General features: G+C 48.9%; 2 protein-coding genes across 5 annotated transcripts in view; both read right to left on the bottom strand.

Moving 5' to 3' along the window:
* Hnrnpul1 (heterogeneous nuclear ribonucleoprotein U like 1) overlaps nucleotides 1-8,480 on the bottom strand; it is a 35,231-nt gene extending 26,751 nt beyond the window's left edge. Inside the window, exons 1-3 of one of the 4 annotated variants that reach the window (XM_005361174.3) lie at nucleotides 7,870-8,480; nucleotides 4,599-4,724; nucleotides 2,011-2,167 (exon numbers count right to left, since the gene is read on the bottom strand). In XM_005361174.3, coding sequence (XP_005361231.2) covers nucleotides 2,011-2,167; nucleotides 4,599-4,724; nucleotides 7,870-8,164 — 578 coding nt within the window. In that variant the 5' untranslated portion in view covers nucleotides 8,165-8,480. Of the gene's footprint in view, nucleotides 1-2,010; nucleotides 2,168-4,598; nucleotides 4,725-7,659; nucleotides 7,794-7,869 lie in introns of those variants that run through there. The other 3 variants (XM_005361172.3, XM_005361175.3, XM_026786121.1) reach the window with 3 other exon arrangements.
* Nucleotides 8,481-10,774: 2,294 nt separating this feature from the next.
* Axl (AXL receptor tyrosine kinase) overlaps nucleotides 10,775-22,383 on the bottom strand; it is a 30,978-nt gene continuing 19,369 nt past the window's right edge. Inside the window, exons 13-20 of the mRNA XM_005361169.3 lie at nucleotides 18,540-18,635; nucleotides 18,305-18,382; nucleotides 17,280-17,372; nucleotides 16,785-16,906; nucleotides 16,082-16,191; nucleotides 14,712-14,871; nucleotides 14,065-14,201; nucleotides 10,775-12,536 (exon numbers count right to left, since the gene is read on the bottom strand). Coding sequence (XP_005361226.1) covers nucleotides 12,185-12,536; nucleotides 14,065-14,201; nucleotides 14,712-14,871; nucleotides 16,082-16,191; nucleotides 16,785-16,906; nucleotides 17,280-17,372; nucleotides 18,305-18,382; nucleotides 18,540-18,635 — 1,148 coding nt within the window. The 3' untranslated portion in view covers nucleotides 10,775-12,184. The remainder of the gene's footprint in view (nucleotides 12,537-14,064; nucleotides 14,202-14,711; nucleotides 14,872-16,081; nucleotides 16,192-16,784; nucleotides 16,907-17,279; nucleotides 17,373-18,304; nucleotides 18,383-18,539; nucleotides 18,636-22,383) is intronic.

The following is a 22,383-nucleotide window of genomic DNA, read 5'->3' as shown; positions in this document are numbered from 1 at the left end:
CAGATCTTTCTCTCACGCCCTAAGATTCTAACCCATACTCTCTGCACATTTGTTGCAAACTGCTGCCCTTACTGAATACTGCAGAGAGGAGGCCACAGTATTCAAGCTGGGACCATATGGGCAAAGAAAGGGAAAGGCCTGGACATAGTACAGTAATTGCCATGTACCCATATAACAGGCTTGTTAAAATCCTGCATTTGAAAAGATATGATATGCTCCACTTTTTCCTGCCTCTCATTCACTTAAAGTATCCTTAATTATGAACAAGGCATCTTTCTATAACAACAACAACAAAAAGGTGTTTTGTTAACACCTTGGTGATCTCTGCTGGGACACTCTTCACAGCAGGAGCTCTTCTAGAGAAGCCACCCAGCCCGCTGGTCCAAGTCAGCAACTCTATTTACTCATTTATTAAAGACAGGCTCTCTGGCTGGGCCGTGGTGGTTCATGGCTTTAATCCCAGCATTCATGAGGCAGAGGCAGGCAGATCTCTGTGACTTTGAGGTCAGCCTGGTCTACAGAGCAAGTTCCAGGACAGTATCCAAAGTTACCCAGAGAAACCCTTTTTTTGAAAAACAAACAAAAAAGTACAGGGTCTCTCAACGTAGCCCTGGAACTTACAGAAATCCACCTGCCTTCCAAATGCTGGAATTACAGTCATTGCACCACTATGTCAGGCTCATGGCAACTTAAGTCTATACCTTCCCCAACAACTCCAAATTAGAGCTAATGTCCGTCCTCTGCTCTTCATCAGTATGTAGCTCCTGACCCTGGTTATGAGGAAGGAAGAAGAAATTCGCATGATATAGGCTCTTTGTCCTAATTTCAGTTACCATCCAGGAGATCCATTCCATTTCTTCTCTTCTGCCATGATGGGGGTGGAACCCAGAGCCTAATAAGTGCTAGGTAAGAGCTCTACCACTGAGCTACATCTAGCCCCATCCCTTCTCTTAAATAGAGTAATAAACTAGTTAGAAGTGGACTTCCCCAGATAGGAAATAACATGTGACTAGACAAGTAGTTACTCTGGATTCCATGATTGGAAAAGGCTTCTGACAGGAGTCAAAAGGAGGGAAGGAGGGAAGGAGGGAAGGGTAGAACAGGACCTGGAGGGAAAGGAAGGGGAGGGCTTGTCCTAAAGGAAAATGGCCAGAGAAAAAGCCACGCCTTCTTTTTTTAAAAAAATATTCATTTATTATGTATACAATATTCTGTCTGTGTGTATGTCTGCAAGCCAGAAGAGGGCACCAGACCTCATTACAGATGGTTGTGAGCCACCATGTGGTTGCCGGGAATTGAACTCAGGACCTTTGGAAGAGCAGGCAATGCTCTTAACCACTGAGCCATCTCTCCAGCCCCAGCCATGCCTTCTTGTGAGCTCCCAAAACTCACATCTCTGGCTGCTCACCTTGAGTTTGCACTTTACTTGTAACAGTCCATCCCCAGCCCTATATGGGAGAGCAGAAGGCAAGCCCACTGTCCAAAGAGCTTCTATATTCTCAGTGTCTAGTCCCCAAGAGGCATCTCATGAATGCTGACTGGATGAGGGGTGCGCAGGAGGGGTTGTGCTGGGAAGTAAGGTCGGGGAAACAGCTTTCAAATTAAGGGATTCAGAGCCAGACACTAGTCATGAATGGAGGCTGTGGGGCAAGAACATCTTTGTGAGTTTGAGGCAAGCCTGGAAGACAGTAAGTTTCAGGCCAGTCATAATGAGAACTTGTCTTAAAAAGAAAGGAAAAAGGCAAAGAACAAAAGGACACTACAAAGCTACAGAAGCAGTAAGGGGAGGGGCTGAAGAGGCAGAATGGCATCTTAAAGGTAAAAATCTAAAGTCTCTGGAATTTGCTCTGCAGGTAATAAGCAGGGAGGAGCGGAAGGCAGGATCAAAGCTTAGGTAAATTCAATCTGGCAGCCGGTGAGGGAAGGAATACCAGGGAAGAGAGAACTCTACTCAGCCCCACTCAGTGAGTGGAGACCGACAACAAAAGTGCCTGTGTCTCATGTACCCACCTTCGGTCCTCCCGGTGCTCGAAGTACCCACGGCCCCGATTCTCTTCAAAAGGCCTCTTTCGACTCTGGAACTGTTGTCTGTCTTGTTTGAGCTGTGAGGTGTCAGGAGGGAGGAAGCCAGGTGGTGCTTCCTGCTTCATTTCTGTCTTCAGTTCTACTGTCAGGATGAATCAGGATGGTCAAGACACCTGGCAAACCCTAGGATTCTATGTCTCCAATCCCCTTTACTCCAGATGATGCTGGCAGGTTTGTGACTACAATGAAGGGCTGAGCTCCAGAGGCCTCCTGAATGATCCAAGGAGGCCAGGATGGCTTGGAAGGGGGACAGTCTGCTAGCCAGGTAACACTCAGACCTCAAGACAGGCAGGCCTTCAACACTAAAAAGACTCCTCAAATGACCCAAAGGTAGAACGACAGCTTTTGGCTAATGTTCTGAAGGTTCAGGAATGCTAACTTAAAAGTTAATACCTTGGCCTACGTCAAGACAGAATGAGCCCTAAGAGACTGCGAAGATCCTGTAAACTCCTAGAGAGCTTGTGTGTCTCATTCTCACAGAGCTTCTTTCTGACAAAGGCACGGGAGAAGGAACTCAGCAGAGTACTATGGGTCTACAGCAAACTCTATTGCCTCAGTCACTTCCTACAAAGCCCAATCAGACGAGTGGGAGGGTCAGCCATTCAGTTCGTCCTGAAGCCTCATTAAATCACACTAAACAAGATATCAAGGAGTATAATATCTGGAAACTAAGAAAGCTCCAGTCTCAGACAGATCCCATGAATTGATGGCTATGGATTCATGGGGCCTTCCTCTTTGAGAGGGCCCTGAGAAGACCCCATCTCCACCTGCTGCTGATGCAATTCACTCGCATCCTTTCATCCAATGTCTGTTCGAGTCACTCCCTGGCTTTGGCACAGGCACCCAATATCTGAGTCAATGTCCCTGGTTCTCCAGGGCAGAGATTGGGTTTAGTTTTTCCATGGCTTAAGCACAGACAAGACTCAGAGACCACTGGTATTTGTTAACAGCCCAGAAAAACCATCTCCTTGGGCCAAATGACCCACAAGTCTCACAGAGCCTGTGGTGTTTTGAATGGGAATGGCCCCCACAGTCGTGTTTGAATGCTTGATCCAGAGGAAGTGGCCCTATTATGGGGAGTAGGTACGGCCTTGTTGGAGTGTGTCACTGTGGGGCAGGTTTTGAAGTCTCAGATGCTCAAACCCAGATTCGGTGGCTTTGTTTTTTTTCCTGAGGCTTGTCTATCTGGATGCAGAACTCTCAGCTGCTTCTCTAGCAACATGTCTACCTGCACATCACCATGTCCCACCATGACAATAATGGACCTCTGAATCATAAGCCAGCCCAATTAAACGTTTTCCTTTATAAGAGTTGTCATGTCTCTTCACAGCAATAGAAACCCTAAGACAGAGACTGACACAAATCTACAGTTTAACCTACATTCTTTAATGTCCCTAGCAGCCCCCCCACCCACAAGTACCCACCAGGGGATTTTACTTAGTGGGTGGATGAAACAGAATGGAATTAGATAGGATCAACTAGATTCACTAGAAAAGGCACTGGGGCTGGCTGTGGTGATTTACGTGAGTAATCTCGGCATTTGGGAAACTCAAGCAAGAAGATTCCTGAGGTCCAGACCAGCTGGGCTTTACAGTGAGACCCTGCCTCAGAACAAACTAACTTTTCTTTTAAAATACTGCAACACCAGGAGTGGAGTGGCCACAGTTCTTGTTCAGCCATTTCAACAGCAGGACTTTTTTTTTTCTAAATAGTTAAGACTTTCACAACAGAAACATACCTCATGTACCAAGAACGTTGGTCTGAGCTAGTTTCTGGGGTTTTAGCATCAGTTTTGCCATTAGACCAGTCAGCTCCTCGCATAAAGGGAGAAGATGCTAGGTGATCCTATCTGTCTCCCTGCTGATTATGGAAAACACTGTTCTGCAATAAGACAGGTTTTAGAAGTGCAGAGTTTAAATACACAACACAAGGCTTATTTCAATCCAAGACTTCTCAGCGCCTTTAATGAACACAATAAATCTGCACAAGGTGGGACAGCTATGCTGCATTTTTCTATATAGCTGTGTCTGGCTAAGGAACCCCTTTCCAATGAGTAGTCTCCTGCAGCGGTGTTCTTCAGAACACAGGAACCACCACACTGAATTCAGAACACTGTTTCTGGTTCCCACATTGCAAGGCTCTCGGGCTCAAGCAGCAGACCCCAGGTCTAACCCTTCCAGGGTGCTGGCACAACACCGGAAAAGACACCAGGAAACCAGACTTGAGTTTTTCAAAACCAAACAGAAATGGAGGCAGAAGGACCCAGAGTACAAAGTTAGTCCCAGCTCCTTTTCCAGTTTATGGCTAGCTTAAACACCTATTAAGAATATTATCTCAAAAATAAACCAAAACAAGAATAAAACCTTCAACCCCAAACAGAACAAAACCAAAATCCCAATCCAAATAAAACCTTGTCAGAGGGACAAAGGCCAGAAGAATTGCCCAAGAGAAAGATGGCAAGGTCTTACTTGGATTCTATTTCCACTAGGAAAGAAAGTATGGGGACGTCCTACCTGGGCGATAGGCCTGCTGCTGCGGCTCCATGTCTAATGGTCTCCTGTCATAGCCTGACTCGTTTTCCTGCTTGATGATCGGCGTCTCATAGAATTGGTTCTGCCTGGTAATATTGTCCATTACATCTTAAAATTAAAAAAGAAAAAGTAGTTAGGTGAATACATTTGGAAAGACTCTTGTAACTAAGACAGCACCCTTACTTGGGCGAGTCAGACTGCCAAAAGACAAAGAATAACATTTTCAGGTAAAAACCTATACAGATAGGGGTTCTCCAAACGCCTATGGTATATGTCTTCTTTGTCTCAAAAGTCTACATACAGATGTGCAACTGTGCTCTATAGAAACCGAATACATTAAGCCAGCTGAGGAAGAAGTTCTTCGGTTAAAATGAGATGGTAGAGTAAGAGTGCAGCTGGATTTCTCTAAGTTTAGCCCCCAAGATGGGAGCCATTCTAAGACATGCCAGGCACCTCACTGAGCAGTTAACATCGGTCTCTACTTTAAAGTGGATCACTCAGGTTTACTTCAGGGCCCAATCTTCAAAACTTAGGGGACAAACCAGCCCTCTGACCAATCCCATCCGTGGCTTGAGCACTCCTGCCTGCCTCTGCCTTTGGCTGTACTTATGATAAAATGGAGGGCCTTGTACATGTACCCCCAGCACAGCCAACAAGATGTCCCCAAATAGCTGGAGTTAAAAGTGCTTAGGAAAAGTACTCTGTGGGTTCAGGTGAGGAAGAGAGGTAAGAACAGCAATAGTAGCTACTTAAGGAATGCAAGCTGTACACCGGACCCTGCGATACAGGTGAACTTGCCCCACTGAAACGAAACATCCAGTTTAGGGAGACAGACACACATTGACAGACACTTATACTACATAATTATATATTGACAGTATATGAAGCACCAAGAGCTGAGAAGGGAATCCAGTCTAAGGCTCAGTGATGAAAACTGAGAGCACTCTTAGGGAAGGATAGGATCTCCTGTGAAAGAAACTCTTACAAGCAGGACTACAGCAGAAACAAAGAAGAGAGAACTTGATAGACTTAAGACGGGCAACATACAGCTCTCTGTCCCTGGGGTAAGTGTGCTGACGGGTGCCTCCAGAGTCCTGCTAGAAGCTGTGCCAGGAGCAGCGAGGCAGAACCACAGGGAGGATAGACTATGCTGCCACTTGTTAACTGATTGAACTCTTCCTCAGAGGACAAATACATCTGGGCACAAACCAGGAGCAGTCCAAAGGGAGGAAAGTCACAGTGTCTATTCACCATGGATGAAGACGTGCTGGAGAGGGACCTGAGGAGGGCTTGGAGAATTTTACTGTAGATGTGTGTTGTGCACACAACACAACAGGGGACAGAGTAGCTCCTTAATTGGAATACAAGGCCTCCAAACCATTCTGCTTCCTCCAGAGCATCAGGGTAGTGTTTTCCCCAAAAAGCCCATGTTCTCTCCTCTGGTAGGCTGGCCTAGGGAGGATATGATGGCGAAATCCTTCTCCACTCTCTACAACATCCCCCTGAAAACAGGTAACCCTGGTGTGAAGTCCCTCAGACACACCATCTCATGGCTGACAACTCTGGGCGGAGACTCTCATCATTCCCGTTTTACAAAGAGGCTCAGAGAGGAAATGATTTGTTTAACTTCACAGTCTGCCTGAGTCCACAGGCTGGGCTCCGAAGCATCAGCTCCCTTTCCCAAGACCCTTCTGGCAGCAGTAATGTTAGGGCTGTACCCTTGCTGCTCCTTCATAAGCCATTCTTGCCAGGGTTTCTCAGCTCCAGACATATTCACAGGCCACGCCTCCCTCCTTCCCAGGGAACTCTTTGCCAGCACAAGGCTAACCCCTAGACCACTCTACACCCTGGGTGCCCCCTCCACAGGATCCCATGTTTCATGAACAAGTGAGTACCAGATGCCAATCCCAAGTTACTTTTGAGGCCTCATTTTTTTCTCTCAATATTTAGTCAAGTTCTACAGTACCTTCATCTCAGATAAACACTCTAAGCCTTGGATGCCACAGTGTCCAGTTCCAGGTTCCCTCTCACACTGGGGTCTCCTCTGCTGCTTTAATCCTAGTTCTCAGAGTTACACTTCCTGGCTGATCAAGTTCCCCCCAGACTCCCTGAGCACACAAGTCACTGTTTCTGGGGACTTGGGAGCCCTCTCTTGGAAAGGAATATTCCCTCAGCTTCAATATGAGGCCCCCAGCCTAATCAACAGGTTTCCTTTCTTCTTCAAATCCTCCATGCTTCCCTCCCCCACATGTGCTAGCTGCATACTCCCTGTCGGACACAAAGGTCCTATGCCCACCACACAGTTCATCCACTTGCTCTCAGCTTATTCTCTCCAAGTCATTATTTGTGTTTGGAAAACCATTCATAGCTAACAATGCAAGGCAATTCAGCAGGAGCCATGGGGTGTTGTCTTAAGAGCCTTCCCAATTCTAGATCCCCTAGGTCTTTTGTCCATTAAAACAAACTGCTTTTCCTTGCCACCAAAGTTCTTGAGCCGCCTCTAGAAGCCAACTAGATAGCCCGGATCTCCCAGTACCATATATCCAAGCTGTGCCTGAAACGCAGGAGTTGTGGGGGGGAGAGGTGGGGGCGAAACCAATCTTCTGCTGGTTTTTCACTATCCCCTAAAAGCTCACCTGCCAAACAGAGCGCCTGACCCATCTCCCCAGCCTCGGATACCCGCAGATCCAAAGCACCAATCTACCCCCAGCACTAAGCAGATCTCCCGTATCCCATCCGACCGCAAAACCTGAGAACCGGCCTCAAAATTCTGCAAGCCCTGCACCCTAAATTCTTCTCCCTACCTGGAAATCCGCCTTTTGAGATCCTGCCCAAATGGTGAGGCCTGGCACGGCCACTGTCAGCTCAAATCACCATTTTCCAAGACCCTCCCCGAGACACCCCTTGCCCTAAAGCTTCTAGTTCTTCCGATCCCCTCCCCCAAAGAAAACCAGTTTCCGGTCTCCCAATCCCAGGATGTGGAGTCCTCCCCACCCGTTCGTTTCAGTAGCCTTAGAAAAAAAAAAAAATCTAACGCCCCTACCCGCAGGGTTTTCCCTGCACCGAAGGCCAGGATCCGCCCTCAGGCTGCCCTGGGCCCTGCCGCAGGTCCCGTGCAGCGGCGGCAGGTGGTGAGATCCCAGGCTCCCCAGACCATCTCCACGATCTCGGCGAAACCGAGTTCCCGCGTCCCCACAGCCCGTCCTCGGCCCGGACTCCAGGCTCCCCGACCCCCCGCCCCGCGCACTCTCACAATGTCCGTCCGGCCCCGAGTAGCCGCCGGGCTCCGGGTGCGGCTGCAGCCCGGGCGGCGGTGGCTGCGCTGTCCCCTCCAGCTCGGAGCCCCCCTCGGTCTCGACCTCCTCGTTGGTGTGCTCTGGTAAGCCCGGTTCGTCGTCAGCCTCGATCTCCCGCTCTTCTTCAGGCTCCTCGGCCTCCAACGCCGCCAGCAGCCGCTCTGCAAGCTCGGCCTTGAGGCCTCGAGTGTCCAGACCGCGGCGCTGCAGCTCCTCGCGAAGTTCGTTCACCTTCAGACGGCGCACATCCATGGCCCGGGCCCCCGGGGCGGCCCCCGAGCCCGGCCCGGCCTCCCAGGGCTCTGTCCCCCCTAAACCTCGCCTGTCAGGAGGCGAAGGGGGAAAGGGGGGGGCCACTCCAATGGCGGCGGCGGCTCAAAATGGCCGTCGTCGCCTCCTCCCCCTGGCCCGTACCCGTACGATGTAACACGGGTGTCAATTGGTCAGCGCGTCGGGGAACGGGCGCGGGCCCGGAGACTAGGCCAATCACAGTGTGGGTTTCAACAGAAAGGCTGTAAGAGGGTTCAGGGGCTGCCAGAGAGGAAGCGTTAGCCTACGTCGAAGTCGCGGCTAAAGCGGAGGGCGGGAAAAGGCAAGAGGCGGGGCAAGCACTGATTGGGTAACGTCCGCGCGCTGGCCCCGGTACGGTCAAATGGAGGGAAGGGAGTAACGCTGTGGAGCAATGAGCGAGGAGATCTCAGGATGCTCGTCCAGTCTCCAGCAGCCGCCTTTCGCTCACACGCTCTGTAAAACACATTCTGACTGGTCTAGATCTCCCGCCCCTCGCGGAGCCCAAGCGGGCAAAATCACTACAACCAATCAAATGCGGTGAGAAGAGGCCGGCCAGCCCTCGTCTTTCCTGTCGCCATTCGGAAGCCGGAAGTAGAGTCAGTCGCGAAGGGCCCGCCCCTTGCCGTTAGGGCGGTTTCAAAACAACCTCTCCGCCAATCGCAGCTCCGGTTACATTTCCCCACAGCCGTAGCTTGAGCGCTTTAGGAAAAGCTAACTAGATTGGCCATTCTTGAGAGGCTTGGCTTGCAAAGTTCTCCGTAATACAGGGCTGTTTAGTACGGAACAGCGATTAAGAGGATGAGGATATGTTACTCATCGTCTGCTAGAAACCCAGTTGCTTTTTATGAGAAACAAAAAAAAACAATGAGTTCTGGAGAGCGCTGAAGGGTAGAAAGCGGAGGTTAGGGGAACAGCGGGAGAAAAGTTGCGTGGTAAATCGCACCCCTCCCTTCGATAGTACATCTCTCTGTGGTTGCATGGACAGGCCGCTCTGCTTACGACCATAGAGCCTTCCCACTCTGGACACGGCTGCCGAAGTTCGCGGCTCTCTATCTCGAATTCTCTAACTGCTCACTCTGTCTTGCTGTTTGGTGTCCATACTAACCACATCGAACACGAGGATCCGTAAATTATGCCTCGTATTAATCCGTACACCTGTCGCCCTGGCTCAGAAGACGCACAATGCAAAACGTCCACTATTAACCAATCCCTGCCTTACATTCAACAAAAGCCACAGTCACTCTCTACTCAGATTAAAGGCAAGCATCGCACAATAAACGAATAGGCGTGACAGGTCAAAGCATCAATTCGGGATAAGACGTCGAACGGCAGTGTTAGGTGTGGCACAAGCATGCAGCATCGCACGACAAAGCTCCGTGGACAGTTCACGCTACAAACTTACACCACAGCAACCTAGACACACAGCACCCACTCAGCAGCGGGACAGACACTCACGTGGGCCGGGAGGTTCCAGTCCAGACACCCCGCCCCTTGCCCACGTCCGACTTCCTCTCTCCTCCCAGCTCCCACAATAATTTGTTCAAAAAAAAAAAAAGGCAACTTTGTGGCCCGGATTGAACTGTACCCAGTTCTTAGGAGCCACCACCGGGGGGCGGCCGGGCGCCGCCTAGGATTTTTATATTGGCGAGTCCACCACACCCAGGCACAAGTGAAGACCTAAGTGGACTGGCCTCGGTGGGGAGTTCTTTTGTGCACCCATGGATTAAAGTGTTCTGATCCCTTTTTCCTTGTCCATCTGAATGCTTGGGTGTGTGCGAATCTGTTGTGCTAGTACTCCACAGGTCTGGGTATGTTGGTCTTCTTTATTGAGGCAGGGTCTCACATAGCCCAGACTGACCTGGATCTCTCTGTGTAATCAGGAATGAGTTTGAACCCTTGAGCTTCCTGCTTACACCTCACTCGTGCTGGGATTACAGGCACACATCTGATTCTCGAATGTGTGTAATGCCATTCTGTGTCTTGGTTACTAACGATTTTTTCCTCTTGCTGGTGAGTACCAGCCTGTTGATGTTTGCAGATTTGCGAGTGTGGGTTTGTGTGTTTCTGTTACTGTGGCTGAAGAGCGGTGTGTTTGTATTCGTGACTAGGTGACCAGTGCATGTTTAGTAATTCCCATCTGTTACTTTGCTATGTGTGTATAAGACCCACAGTCTCTTTGTGTTTCCATATATACTTCTATATGCGTGCATACATATGTATATCCATACAATTTCTAATATATGTATATTGAGTGTGTGTGCACATGTGCACACGCATACTCACACATTCCTCACAGCTTTCTGAGAGCCTGCCTTTCCTCAGTCGTACATATTTGTCTATGTGCATGGTTCATGTTTACCATCCAAAATGAAGAAAACATTCCCAGGTCCATCAAACGATTCTTATCCCTTTCCTTCTCTTTGAGGTAGAGCTCCTCTATGTAAGCCATGATAGCCTACAAGCAGTCCTCCATCCTCAGGCCTGCGCTTCCACTGCACACAGCAGCCCTTCTTTCTACAATGGGGAAATAGAATCTCCAGGGAAAGGGGCCATAGCACAGCTGAATGGAGACAGGAGACAGAACAGTGATTGACAAAAGTTTTATGTGATCTGAGCCTCTCTGGAAGCGCCAGAGTCCACACTTTAGACAGGGATGAGGGACTGGCTCAAGGAGGCAACATGGCCCAAAAGGAGGGGGATGGTCCATTCCTTAGAGGAAAGACATCCCAATGCATTGCACAGGCTTAAGGTGGGTACACCCCACACAAGGAGAGGAGGGTGCATAGGTGGCTAAGGAGGGAAAGGGCTTAGAGAGAAGAATTCCGCAAGGTTCCAACCTTGGCATTGTACCTAATATCCTAGACCTGTGAACCTTAAACCCTCAAAACACTGAATTCCTAAATTACTGTGCTTAGATCCTTAATATTTTTAGAAATATGTATCCTTGAACCTTTAATTAAGTGCTAGAAAGGCAGACAGCAACACAGAACCAAGAGGTGCCCAGTATTAGAAATGGTTAGGACTTTGGTGTCTAGTTAGTCACAATTAACTGTGAGCCTCTTGGGACCCAGAGTCTTAGACCCACAGCATCTTATAGTGCCTGAGATCAAGAGCAGGCCAACATCAGAGCTTTAGAGTTTACTGACTGTAATCTTGGAGCATATGATGTGAAATCTTGGACCACATTCTAGATTATCATCACATACCTTAGAAACTCAGCTGGACTCTTAAAGCTTTTAGATTTCAGATTCTAGAGTCTTATTCCCTTGAGATGTGGGATCTTATATAAAAGAACCTATAATCATAATGCCTCAGAAGCTGTAATTGATCATCACTGGAATCTTAGAAATTAAGAAAATAAAAGTTTGAAACATTCTGATCTGGAGTATTACAACATGAAGAGCTGTTAAATTTGAGAACAGTATGCTTTAGAACCTTCATGCCTAGAACCTTTAGAATTTTAAAATCTAGAAGCTTCCACTCCTAGCATTTCGGGCTCCAGAAAAATAAACTCTAAAACCACAAGGTCTTAGATCCAGGTCTCTCAGAGTCGGGCAACTGAAAAACCATGGGGGCATGATGTTTTAGAACCAGAAAAATCTAGAGTCACAGAATCTCAGAACCTTTGAACAGTGGGCCATGTTTACAACAAATAGCACTTGAGACCTAGAAACCAGCATCTTGGTTCCTTAGACCCAAAGACTTAAATCATCTTTGGGACCTAGAACCTTGAAATCTAGTCTCTAACCTTAGAATGCTGGGACTTAAGATCTTCCAAGACTGCAACCCAACCCTTCTTTCTATGGACGGGATGTCTATGGCACAGAAAGCAGGACACACCTTTCTGTGCAGAATTTGAGAAGGGATGGAAGGTCATGCTGCAGTTGGGGAGAAGGCCTGGAGTGGCAAAGTGGGGGTAGATTCCCCCAGTGGCAGTGCCTAGCTTGGCTCTTGAGAGGGCGTCCCAGGTGGAAGATTGTCTCAAGCCCCATCCTCCTGCCCTGGGGGTGCTGGGAAGCCTCTGTCAGTAGACACAGTGGGTCCTGGAGCCGTAGAAGGACAGAGGACGTAGCGCCCAGCAGCATGGACTTCAGCTGCAGTGAGACAGCTACAGGAATCCTTCGGGTCAGGGTGGGTTGAGGGGTCAGCTCCTCCAGCAGCACCGCGGGGTTCAAGGTGGCTTCCGCCCTCATCCATGTTGACATAGAGGATTTCATCAGGCTCCTGAGCAGGGGGCAGAGCCTTCAACGTGTTCTCCAGGTCTTCCCGAAGCTCTGTAAAACTCGGCCGGTCCCGTGGGTTCAGCTCCCAGCACCGGGACATCAGGACATACCTACAATGGTAAAGCAAATGGCCAACTGAGCAGGGACTCCGAAGGGGAGCAGTCTAGTTCAGGGTAGGCTTTAGGACCCTCGGGTGACTGGGGACTACAGACAACCTCAGCAACTTAGACATATCTACAGGGAGTGGGCCAGGAGATGTTGAAACTGGGAAAAACCTTAGGAAACCTCTCTGGATCTCAGGTGTTTTTAGTGAGGATTTGAGAGCAGTCTGTCCCAGAATGGCCGCCCAGAACAGACTCTCATATAAGGCCTGGCTCTGCCGTTTACTAAGCACATCGTGGGTGGAGGAAACCTAGGGGAGACGGGGATGGATTAGAAGTCTTTTAGACTGATCTACCTATGATCTCACATTCTTTGACAAAGCTTGAGACTAAGGCCCCTCCCCTTGAGTGTAGGGATTTGCTACTGGCTCAGCAGAAGAGATGACGCACGTTTGACTTCTAACAGCAAGTCATAAAAGGCGTTGTGGCTACTACCCCCTGTACATTCTCTTGTACACTGGATTGTTGTGCGAGGAAGCGCAAGTGACCTTATGAAGGTCCCCATGGGTAAGGAACAGGCTTTTTGCCCCAGTCATGTGAGGTGCTGCCTTGAAAATGGCTTTCTTGCTTCCGGGTTTCACATGTAGCCACCTTGATAACCTTGTTACAGATCTGCAGAACCACCCTTCTAAGCTGCTTTCAGACTCTGATCTTCAGATATTATGAAATAAACGTTTTTTGGTTTTAAACTATGGGATTTTGAAGTGTGGCACCTCATACAGTAGCAAATGATATGCTCCACCCCTGTCCTCCCCCCTCGTAGACTTGAATTTTCTCATCTGCAAAACTCGGATAGCAACGCCTATCTACTTCTTTTGACTGTGGAAGGGATCCAAGGAGTCAATACAAGCAAAGCATTGCCTTCCAGTAAATTCTGTAAAAGACTAGTGATTAATCTCATCCTCTTTGGGTCTAAGAGTGCCCAAAGGAAGCCTGGGGAGTCTGAATTTCATGCTGCCTCCTCCTGACCCAAGCTACATAGTCTCTTTAACCTCAAAGCACTGGCTATATGTCACGCCCTCCTCTGCACGCTGAGACGCCACAAAGATTGATAAGCTATCGCGAAGGATCCTGCCAGCAGCTCAGAGATCTGAGAGTCTGGAGAAGGGACCCCAGGCAGTGAGGCACATGAGAGGTGAGGGACCATGGGAGGTTGGGATCCCAAAGCCAGGGCTGCCCAGGAAGGTTGATGCAGTTGTTTAAGAATACCTGGCTGAGGCAGAAAGGGGTTGACCCAGCCTGCATTCCACACAACAGGCAGAGCTGGAAAAGGCACCTTTACCGAACTTGCACCCCACTGCCTGACTAGGAGTGGCACAGTGGCTCAGGGCATCGGTGAGAGGCAAATGGGTTTCTCAATATTCTAAGGGATTCCATGCTCATTTCGGCAGTCCTGGAGATGTTGAGTGTTCTGTGTGGGTAACTAAGGGCTGGAGTAAATTCTGAGGTGGAGTTGGGAAGTCCCAAAGGTCCTTACAGGCCATCCAGGCAGTCCACTGGCTGTTTCAGGCGATTTCCTTGGCGTAGGTAGTCGTAAATCTCACTGTTCTCCACTCCTGGATAGGGGGTTTGGCCTCGGGTGGCGATTTCCCACATTGTCACGCCAAAGGACCACTGTCAGAGTAGGGAAGGGTGTGAGAGGGTCTTTCCTACACAAAGACACCTCCAACACTTAAGTTCAGGCACGCACTCAACACTTACATGAGCATTTGTTGACAACGGTATCTATGGATGTATCACAAGTACGCACCGAAAAATTTTGGCACAGGTGTACACACACATACACACGCGCGCGCGCGCGCGCAACTGACTTAGCAGGATGTAGAGATATACACATCCACGCACACATTCACATGTCATATGTCACCCTTCATGTCTACGTTGCAAACACTGTATGGCACACTTGGTCACCATTGCTTCCTATCCTAAACTGCCCACCCTGCCACTATGCAGAGATGAACCTGCACATCTCTAGATATTCTAGCCATGCACACATACTTTTCCTACATTCCCCAAACATGTCCAGGCCCCACAGACAGGTCCTGTGAGCCCTGGAGTTTCTCAGGTCTGGTCCCCCATTCCATGCCCTGCATGATCACCCACTCCTGGCCGGGGCACACCTACCACATCACTCTTGCTGGTGTAGACTCGATCTGCCAGACTCTCAATGGCAATCCACTTGACTGGCATCTTGGCGATGCGCCCTTGGCGGTAGTAGTCCCCGTTGTATATCTTCTTGGAGAGCCCGAAGTCTGCTACACACACGGACATGTTCTCATTCAGCCTGTTCAGATTCGGGGAAGCAAGAAGGTCATCATGGGTCATGACTACCAGGAAGCCTGCTGGGTCTCAGATATGCTTTCACCTCTCACCAGACCCCAATGTCCTGATAGGGGTTGGGAGTCTGACTCCTGAGCACTCACCCTAGTCCCAAGGGGAAATGCTTGCTTTACTTCTTCCTGCCAGGCTGAGTCTGGACAAAAGGGGCTTCTAGAAGATTTTTCAGCTTGAGTTTTTTTTTTAATATTTATTTATTATGTATACAATATTCTGTCTGTGTGTATGTCTGCAGGCCAGAAGAGGGCACCAGACCTCATTCCAGATGGCTGTGAGCCACCATGTGGTTGCCGGGAATTGAACTCAGGACCTTTGGAAGAGCAGGCAATGCTCTTAACCACTGAGCCATCTCTCCAGCCCCCTCAGCTTGAGTTTTTTTAAATAAGCCTCGAGATCCTTTTAAACTTTGCGCTATGCAATGAGCTGCCCCTGCCTCCCTTCTCTTCACACTCCACATCCAAACCGTCCTTCAAGACCTCAGTTTAGCCTGGTGTGGTGGTGCACGCTTTTAATTCCAGCATCCAGGAGGCAGAGGCAGGGGATCTCTATGAGTTTAAGGCCAGCCTGGTCTACATTTCAGGGTTCAAGACAACTAAGGTTCTATCAAAACAAATAAACAACAGTAGAGACCGCAGTTTAGGACCTCCTTGCTGGCCTTTTACGATTTGGATGTGACGTGTCACCCTGCAAAGGGGGATGATGAGGTGCCTGAGGGCTTGGTCCCCAGCTGGTGGTGCTCCGGAGACCTGCCCAGTGGGATGCTTGCTATCCATCCACTGGTTGGTTGGTTCACAGCTGGGAGTGGCGATCATGAGACAGTATCTAGTTGGAGGCAGTAGATCAGTAGTACCTCTGATGGGGCTCTGTGTCTCTCTGGTTTCCAGCTCCCTCAAGGTTAGCAGTTTCACTTTACCATGCTGCCTGTTAACGATCCCACACCTCCCAATGGGTCATCCCAGGTGACTGTGGCCTGGAATCCCGAAAAGCCTGAGCTGGAATCCACCTTTCCTCTTTCACTTGGTTATCTGTTTTGTTTTTGTCACAGCCACGAAAAGTTGATTACCACACCTGTCTGGGGCTCCAACCTTCACTGGCTCCAGTCCCTCTTTCTTCCTGGGGAAGGGGAAAGAAGCTCCTCCAGCACATTTGCCACTCACATGCAGTTCCTGGCAGCCAGGTCTCGGTGTATGAATCTCTTGGTACTCAGGTACTCCATTCCACTGGCAATGTCGGCCATGAACTTCACCAGCATCTGAGTGGGCAGAAACTGAGGGGTGGGGAGAGGGTGGTAAGGCCGAGAGAAGGAGGGGTCTCACTCCTTAGCCCTCCTTCCCTCCTTGTGTGAGCCTAGCTGCATCTGCTGTGGTTCTCCATGGCTTTGAGAACATCAGCTTTTCCTGTAGCTTTTCCATAGATATAGGATCCTAGCAAATCTACCTCTCTCTGACTTGGTGGGTTATTGTTCTAGCCTTTGACATACATGCCAGCGGGGGCGGGGGCTGGGTAGATGAGGGTGGGGGTAGGTCTTCCCGGTCTTCAGACCCTGGGCCCTGTTAAGTGGTAGGTTGGGATTGCTTCCTTCCTGGATCTCCCAGTATCCCTCAGCCAGCAATTCCTTCAGTGTCACCCTTCAGTCAGGCCTTCCCTCCACCCAAACTAATTCCCAGGCCTCCTTATCATTCTTTCTTCTGCATTTCCTCCGAGCACTTAATGCTCTCACTTATTTCTGTTAACTTATTTATTGCTTTGTCTACCCCTGCAGTGCGGGATCGCGAGAGTGAGTCCACTGTGGCCTTCCTTCTCAGTAACTGGTAGGCGGCCAGGGAATATGCATGGGCTAGAAGAAGGAACACCCCTCACCACTGGCTGGTCCCCGAGCCGGGAATACAGGAGGAAACTGTGTAGGTCTCCATGTTTCATGAAAGGCAAGATGACCACAGGTTCTGGGAAACCTTCTCGGTCAGAACCCTGAAAACAGACACCTGAGCCCCCCCAGAGCGAGATCCGTCATTCTGGCTATCCAGAAAAGGGGGACCCAACCCCGCTCCCAGACAAACTTAGCCTTCCCCTTTCCCACCCCCTCAAATCTAATCTCCACATTGTTTGGGAGGTGGGTAGTAGGGACTCCAGCTTCAGAGAAGCCCTTTCCCAAGGATGTTTCCGGAGCCCTCCTGGGGACCGCAGCTATTTCTGGGAACAGGTCAGAGGTCACATTCCAAGTTGAGGGAGCAGAAGAAGGGGAGCTGGCTGATCCTGAAGGAGAGGGGGTGGGGGGCCTGGAAGTTTAAACTTTCCAGTACAGAATAGAGTGGTCTGTGCTCTGGGTGGCCCCAAGGGAACACGCCCCTCCCTCACCAATAAGCCTCATGACGTTGGGGTGGTCGAATTCCTTCATGCAAACAGCTTCACTCAGAAAATCCTCCAGCTCTGATCTTGTGCAGATGGCAACTTAGGAGAGAAAGGGAGGTGAGCCACAAGGGAGAAAGAGGATGTCTCCTTCCCTCCTGCTCCAGCATCATCACCCTCATCTTCATCATGTGTTATACTGAATCTTAAGATGCCAGGCTCACTGTTTTACCTGTGTTAAATGATTTTGTCTTCAATAGGTATGAGCTTATTATCCTCATAGTGTGAGCTTATTTGCTTATTTATGGGGTGCCTAGAGAGGAGCCCAGGGTCTTGCAAAGGCAAGGCAATCCCCCTAGAGGGACAGTCTAGGCAAGGACTCTATTGGTGAGCCATGGTCTTAGTCCTTCCATGGCAAATTCCAACCAAACATTATTCTACTACTGAGCCATACCCTAGACCTTCACTGGGGGATTCTAGGCAGGGGCTCTACCACTGGGCCACACCCCAGCCCCTCACTGGGGGATTCTAGGCAGGGGCTCTACCACTGGGCCACACCCCAGCCCCTCACTGGGGGATTCTAGGCAGGAGCTCTACCACTGAGTCACCTGGTTTTCTTATTTTCAAACAAGGTGTCAAATGTTGGGGATATGGGTTTAGGCCACCTTATTAGCCAATTTTAAAGACAAGGAAGGAGGCCCATGAGGTCTCTAACTCCCTCATGGAAACACTTGATTCTGTGTATTCTCAACTTCTTGCTGGCCATGGCTCTGGCAACAGTATCCCCCCTCTGCCCTTCAGCCTAGAGGTGGAAGAGACTTCCTGTTGTTGCTCATCTGTTTGTTTTGATGCCTGGGTTAGTATGTCCATCCGACCTCCATTTAACGTGACAGTAGTGTCCCTGCATTCACTTCCTTCTATTCAAGGGCCTGGCATGGGCTCCATTTTCTAGCTGGCGCTTTCCCAGGGTATAGGGAAAAGGCTTGCGTTAGGGACTGGGCCCTGCCTGCGCACACACGTGTTCACATACTCACTTTTCATTGTCTTCACAGCAACCTTGAGGATGGAGTCATCCTGGTTGAGCTGGCCCTCCATCACAGCACCAAACTCTCCTGTGGCAGAAGAAGGAAGACACTGACCTCAGCAGGACCCATGGGGACAGTGTTTCCTCCAGTTGGCTGAGAACTGGGGAGAGAGGAATCTCAGGGTTCTGGTGGATCGTGTGTGTGTGTGTGTGTGTGTGTGTGTGTGTGTGTGTGTGTGACTCACCTTCACCCAGGGTCTTCCCCAAGGCCACCTTGTGCCGATCTACCATGACATCTCGTAGTTTCTCCTTCAGTTCTTCACTGATGCCCAGGCTGTTCACTGAAAAGAGTGGACAGAGCAGCATGGCAGGGTTGATGTCCAGGCAGTATGTGCCCAGAGGGACCCATTTGTTGGGTCACTGAACTACTTCTGCATTGCTTCAAAATTAGCTCCTGTCCCGAGCAGTCAATCTATCCCAGCTCGTGCAGCCTCCAAATCTGCCCTGTAGCAGCAGGCACAGGTGAAAACCTGGCCACAATCTTGCTCCAGCGAGCACCCTAGTTGGTCCGTAACCTCTGTACCAGCTGTTAAACACAGTCACCAGAACAAAGAAACGACAAGCGTTTGGAGAAGATGGAAAGTCTAGGTGGCTGGAGAGATGGCTCTGTGGTTAAGAGTGCTGACTGCTCTTCCAGAGGACCCAGGTTCAATTCCTACCACCCACATGGCAGTTAACAGCTATCGGTAACTCCAAGATCTGACACCCTCAGATAGACATACATGCAGGCAAAACACCAATGCCAATAAAATAAAAATAAATTATTAAAAAAAGATGGAAAGTCTAGTAAGCTAATCACCCAGACTTGATAATTACACAATTATCTAACTATTCCCCTGTATTCCAGAAACTGCACCCCATAAATATTATAATTATGTGATTACAAAATAAGTAAGATCAGGTATGATATAATATTCTTCTAGTCCTCCTAAGGGAGGAAAAACAGGTAAATTGCTGCGAGCTTGAGGCTAGACTGGGCTACATAAGGGGCCAGTCTCAAAAACATTCATTTTTAACACTCAGAAAGCAGAGGCAGGCATATCTCTGTGAGTTTAAGGCCAGCGTGGCCTACATAATGAATTTGAGGCCAGTAGGGGTTATATACTGAGATCCTGTCGAAAACAATAAACTACTACCAACAACAAAGCAAAACAGTATCCATAATCTTCATATAAGAATATTATTAGGGTCGGGTGCTGGGTGGTGGTGGTACATGCCTTTAATCCCAGCACTCGGAAGGCAGAGACAGATGGATCTCAGTGAGTTTGAGGCCAGCCTGGTATACAGAGCTAGTACCAGGATAGTCTCCAGAAAACCCTGTCTCAAGGAAAAACAAACAAACAAACAAACAAACAACAATAAACTATTATTGGGTAGTGCAGAAGACACTGCATTCAGTTTATTTTTTAAAAGGTCTTGGAGCTGGAGAGATGGCTCAGAGGTTAAGAGCATTGCCTGCTCTTCCAAAGGTCCTGAGTTCAATTCCCAGCAACCACATGATTGCTCCTAGCCATCTGTAATGAGATTTGGTGCCCTCTTCTGGCCTGCAGGCATACATGGAAGCTGAACACTGTATATATAATAAATAAATAAATCTTTAAAAAAATAAAAATAAAATAAAAAGGTCTTAATATGCAGTTCAACCTACCTAGCTATGATCTCAGCCCTTCACTGGGGGATTCTAGGCAGGGGCTCTACCACTGAGTCACACCCCCAGCCCCTCACTGGGGGATTCTAGGCAGGGGCTCTACCACTGAGTCACACCCCCAGCCCCTCACTGGGGGATTCTAGGCAGGGGCTCTACCACTGAGCCACACTCCAGCCCCTCACTGGGGGATTCTAGGTAAAGGCTCTACCACTGAGCATTGAGCTACATCTCCAGACCTCTTTTTAAAATATATATTACACAATATATGCCTGCAGACCAGAAGAGGGCACCAGACCTCATTATAGATGGTTGTGAGCCACCGTGTGGTTGCTGGGAATTGAACTCAGGACCTTTGGAAGAGCAAGCAATGCTCTTAACCATTGAGTCATCTCTCCAGCCCCCCTCCGGACCTGTTTTTACTTTTTCTTTTGAGACAGTCTTCACTAAGTTACATGGGCTAGGTTTGAACTCAACCTAGCCCAGGCAAGCCTTAAGCTCTCAATGTTCCGACTTTAGCCTCCCACTATCTGCAACCATGTCCTGTTTAAGGTAATAATTTACTTTATTTTTGATTTTTGTTTATGTATATGTATGCATAGGTGTTTTGTCTGCAAGTGTATCTGTGCACCATGTGTATACAGTACCCATGGAGGCCAGAAAAGAGCATTAGATACCCTGGCACAGGAGATCTTGCTGTTTGTGAGCAACCATGTGGTGGCCTGGAATTGAATCCAGGATCTCTGGAATGACAGCCAATGCTCTTAACTACTGAGTTATCTCTCCAGCCCCTGACAATAGCTTTTTAAAAACACAATAACACACAAGCATATGTTTCTTTGTCTACAGGTTGTTGATGATATTATTATAGATCAGGGAGCCTAAGGGAAACTCCCTTGAAAGTTTATGAAGAATGAGGGTGCAAAAGAAGAAGCAGGATCTTGGTGACGAAGCTACTGTGAAAATCACTTTGACCTCATGGATGTCCAACCCAGGTCTCAGGAACCTCTCGGGACCAGGCTCATGCTGCGAGAACTGAGACTGTGTATTACCCCATCGAATCACTGTGGCCTTCCTACTGCTGTCGCCTCTCTTCATAAATAAATGTCTTTCCCAGACCTTCCCAACATCCCCTGGGACCCTGGCAGTCTGTGTGCTAGATCTAGACTTAGTTCTGTCTCTTTGTGCTCTGGGTTTCAGTTTCCCCAGTTGGAAAGCTGAGGCACTTTCATGAGTGGTGCCTCTGAAGGTCCTCCTTAGCTGGGACCTTCTGTGAGTCCATGATTTACAGGGACTTTGGTTCTAAGACCCTGTGATTTTCAAAACTATAAGAGGCTCAGTGCTGAGCATATTGTTTTTCAGACCGAGATTGACTCTATCGATTCTATGGATTTTTTTTTTTTTAACATTCTATAGTTCCAAGAGGCCATTTCAGGGTGTGGTGGTTAGGAGTACTGACTTCAAGTCGTATATGGTGGCACATGCATGTAATCCCAGAATACGGGAAGCTGAGGCAGGAGGATGGCAAGTTCAAGGCTAGCCTGAGCTACATGGTGAGACACTGCCTCAAAAAGTCAGTAGTGTACACCACTGTGCTACCCTGCTTGCCGAGGAGATGCAAGGCCCTGCGTTACAGCTCCAGGAAAGAGGGATAGGGAGGGGAGAAGGAGTAAAAGAGGGAGGGAGGGAAGAAAGAAAGGAGAGAGGGAGGAGGAGGAGGAGAGAGAGATCCCGGGAAAGAGGGATAGGGAGAAGGAAGGAGTAAAAGATAGAGGGAGAGAAAAAAGAAGAGAGGGAGGAGGAGAGAGAGAGATCCCGGGAAAGAGGGATAGGGAGGGGGAAGGAGAAAAAGATGGAGGGAGGGAAGAAAGGAGGGAGGAAGAGAGGAGGAGGAGGAGGAGGAGAGAGAGAAAGCGTCGAAACAAGTTGGGGGCAGTAGGATCAGAACTTTATAAGGATCTTGGCTACATAGAAAGTTTAAGGGCAGCCTGAGATCCTATCAAAAATAAACAAAACCAAACAGAAATGACGTCAGAAGGAAACTGGCTGGGTTTAAATCTCACTTGAACACATTTAAACAAACTGTGCGACACTGAGCAAATTGCTTAGCTACTCTATGCTACCGCTCCCTCATTTTTGAGGTGAGGGTGAGAACAGGCCCCATGCCTTTGGGTTTCGAGGATCAAATGAGGTGAAGCATATAGAAGTGTGGAGGTGGGGGTGGGGGGATACTGTGCCACTGTCATTGTCTTCATCATCCCACGTTAAGATCATCTATCATCACCACCTTCATTATCACCATCACCATGAGACACTTCCCCAAGAACTTGTGGCGCTTAGACTTTGGTCTTCCTAAGATTTACTGTGTCGACCAGGCAGTGGTG

The sequence above is a fragment of the Microtus ochrogaster genome, linkage group LG4, assembly GCF_000317375.1.
Source record: "Microtus ochrogaster isolate Prairie Vole_2 linkage group LG4, MicOch1.0, whole genome shotgun sequence".
In the NCBI taxonomy this organism is placed as follows: Eukaryota; Metazoa; Chordata; class Mammalia; order Rodentia; family Cricetidae; genus Microtus; species Microtus ochrogaster.
The sequence above is the reverse complement of the archived record's forward strand: the minus strand, read 5'-3'. Positions and strand labels throughout refer to the sequence as shown.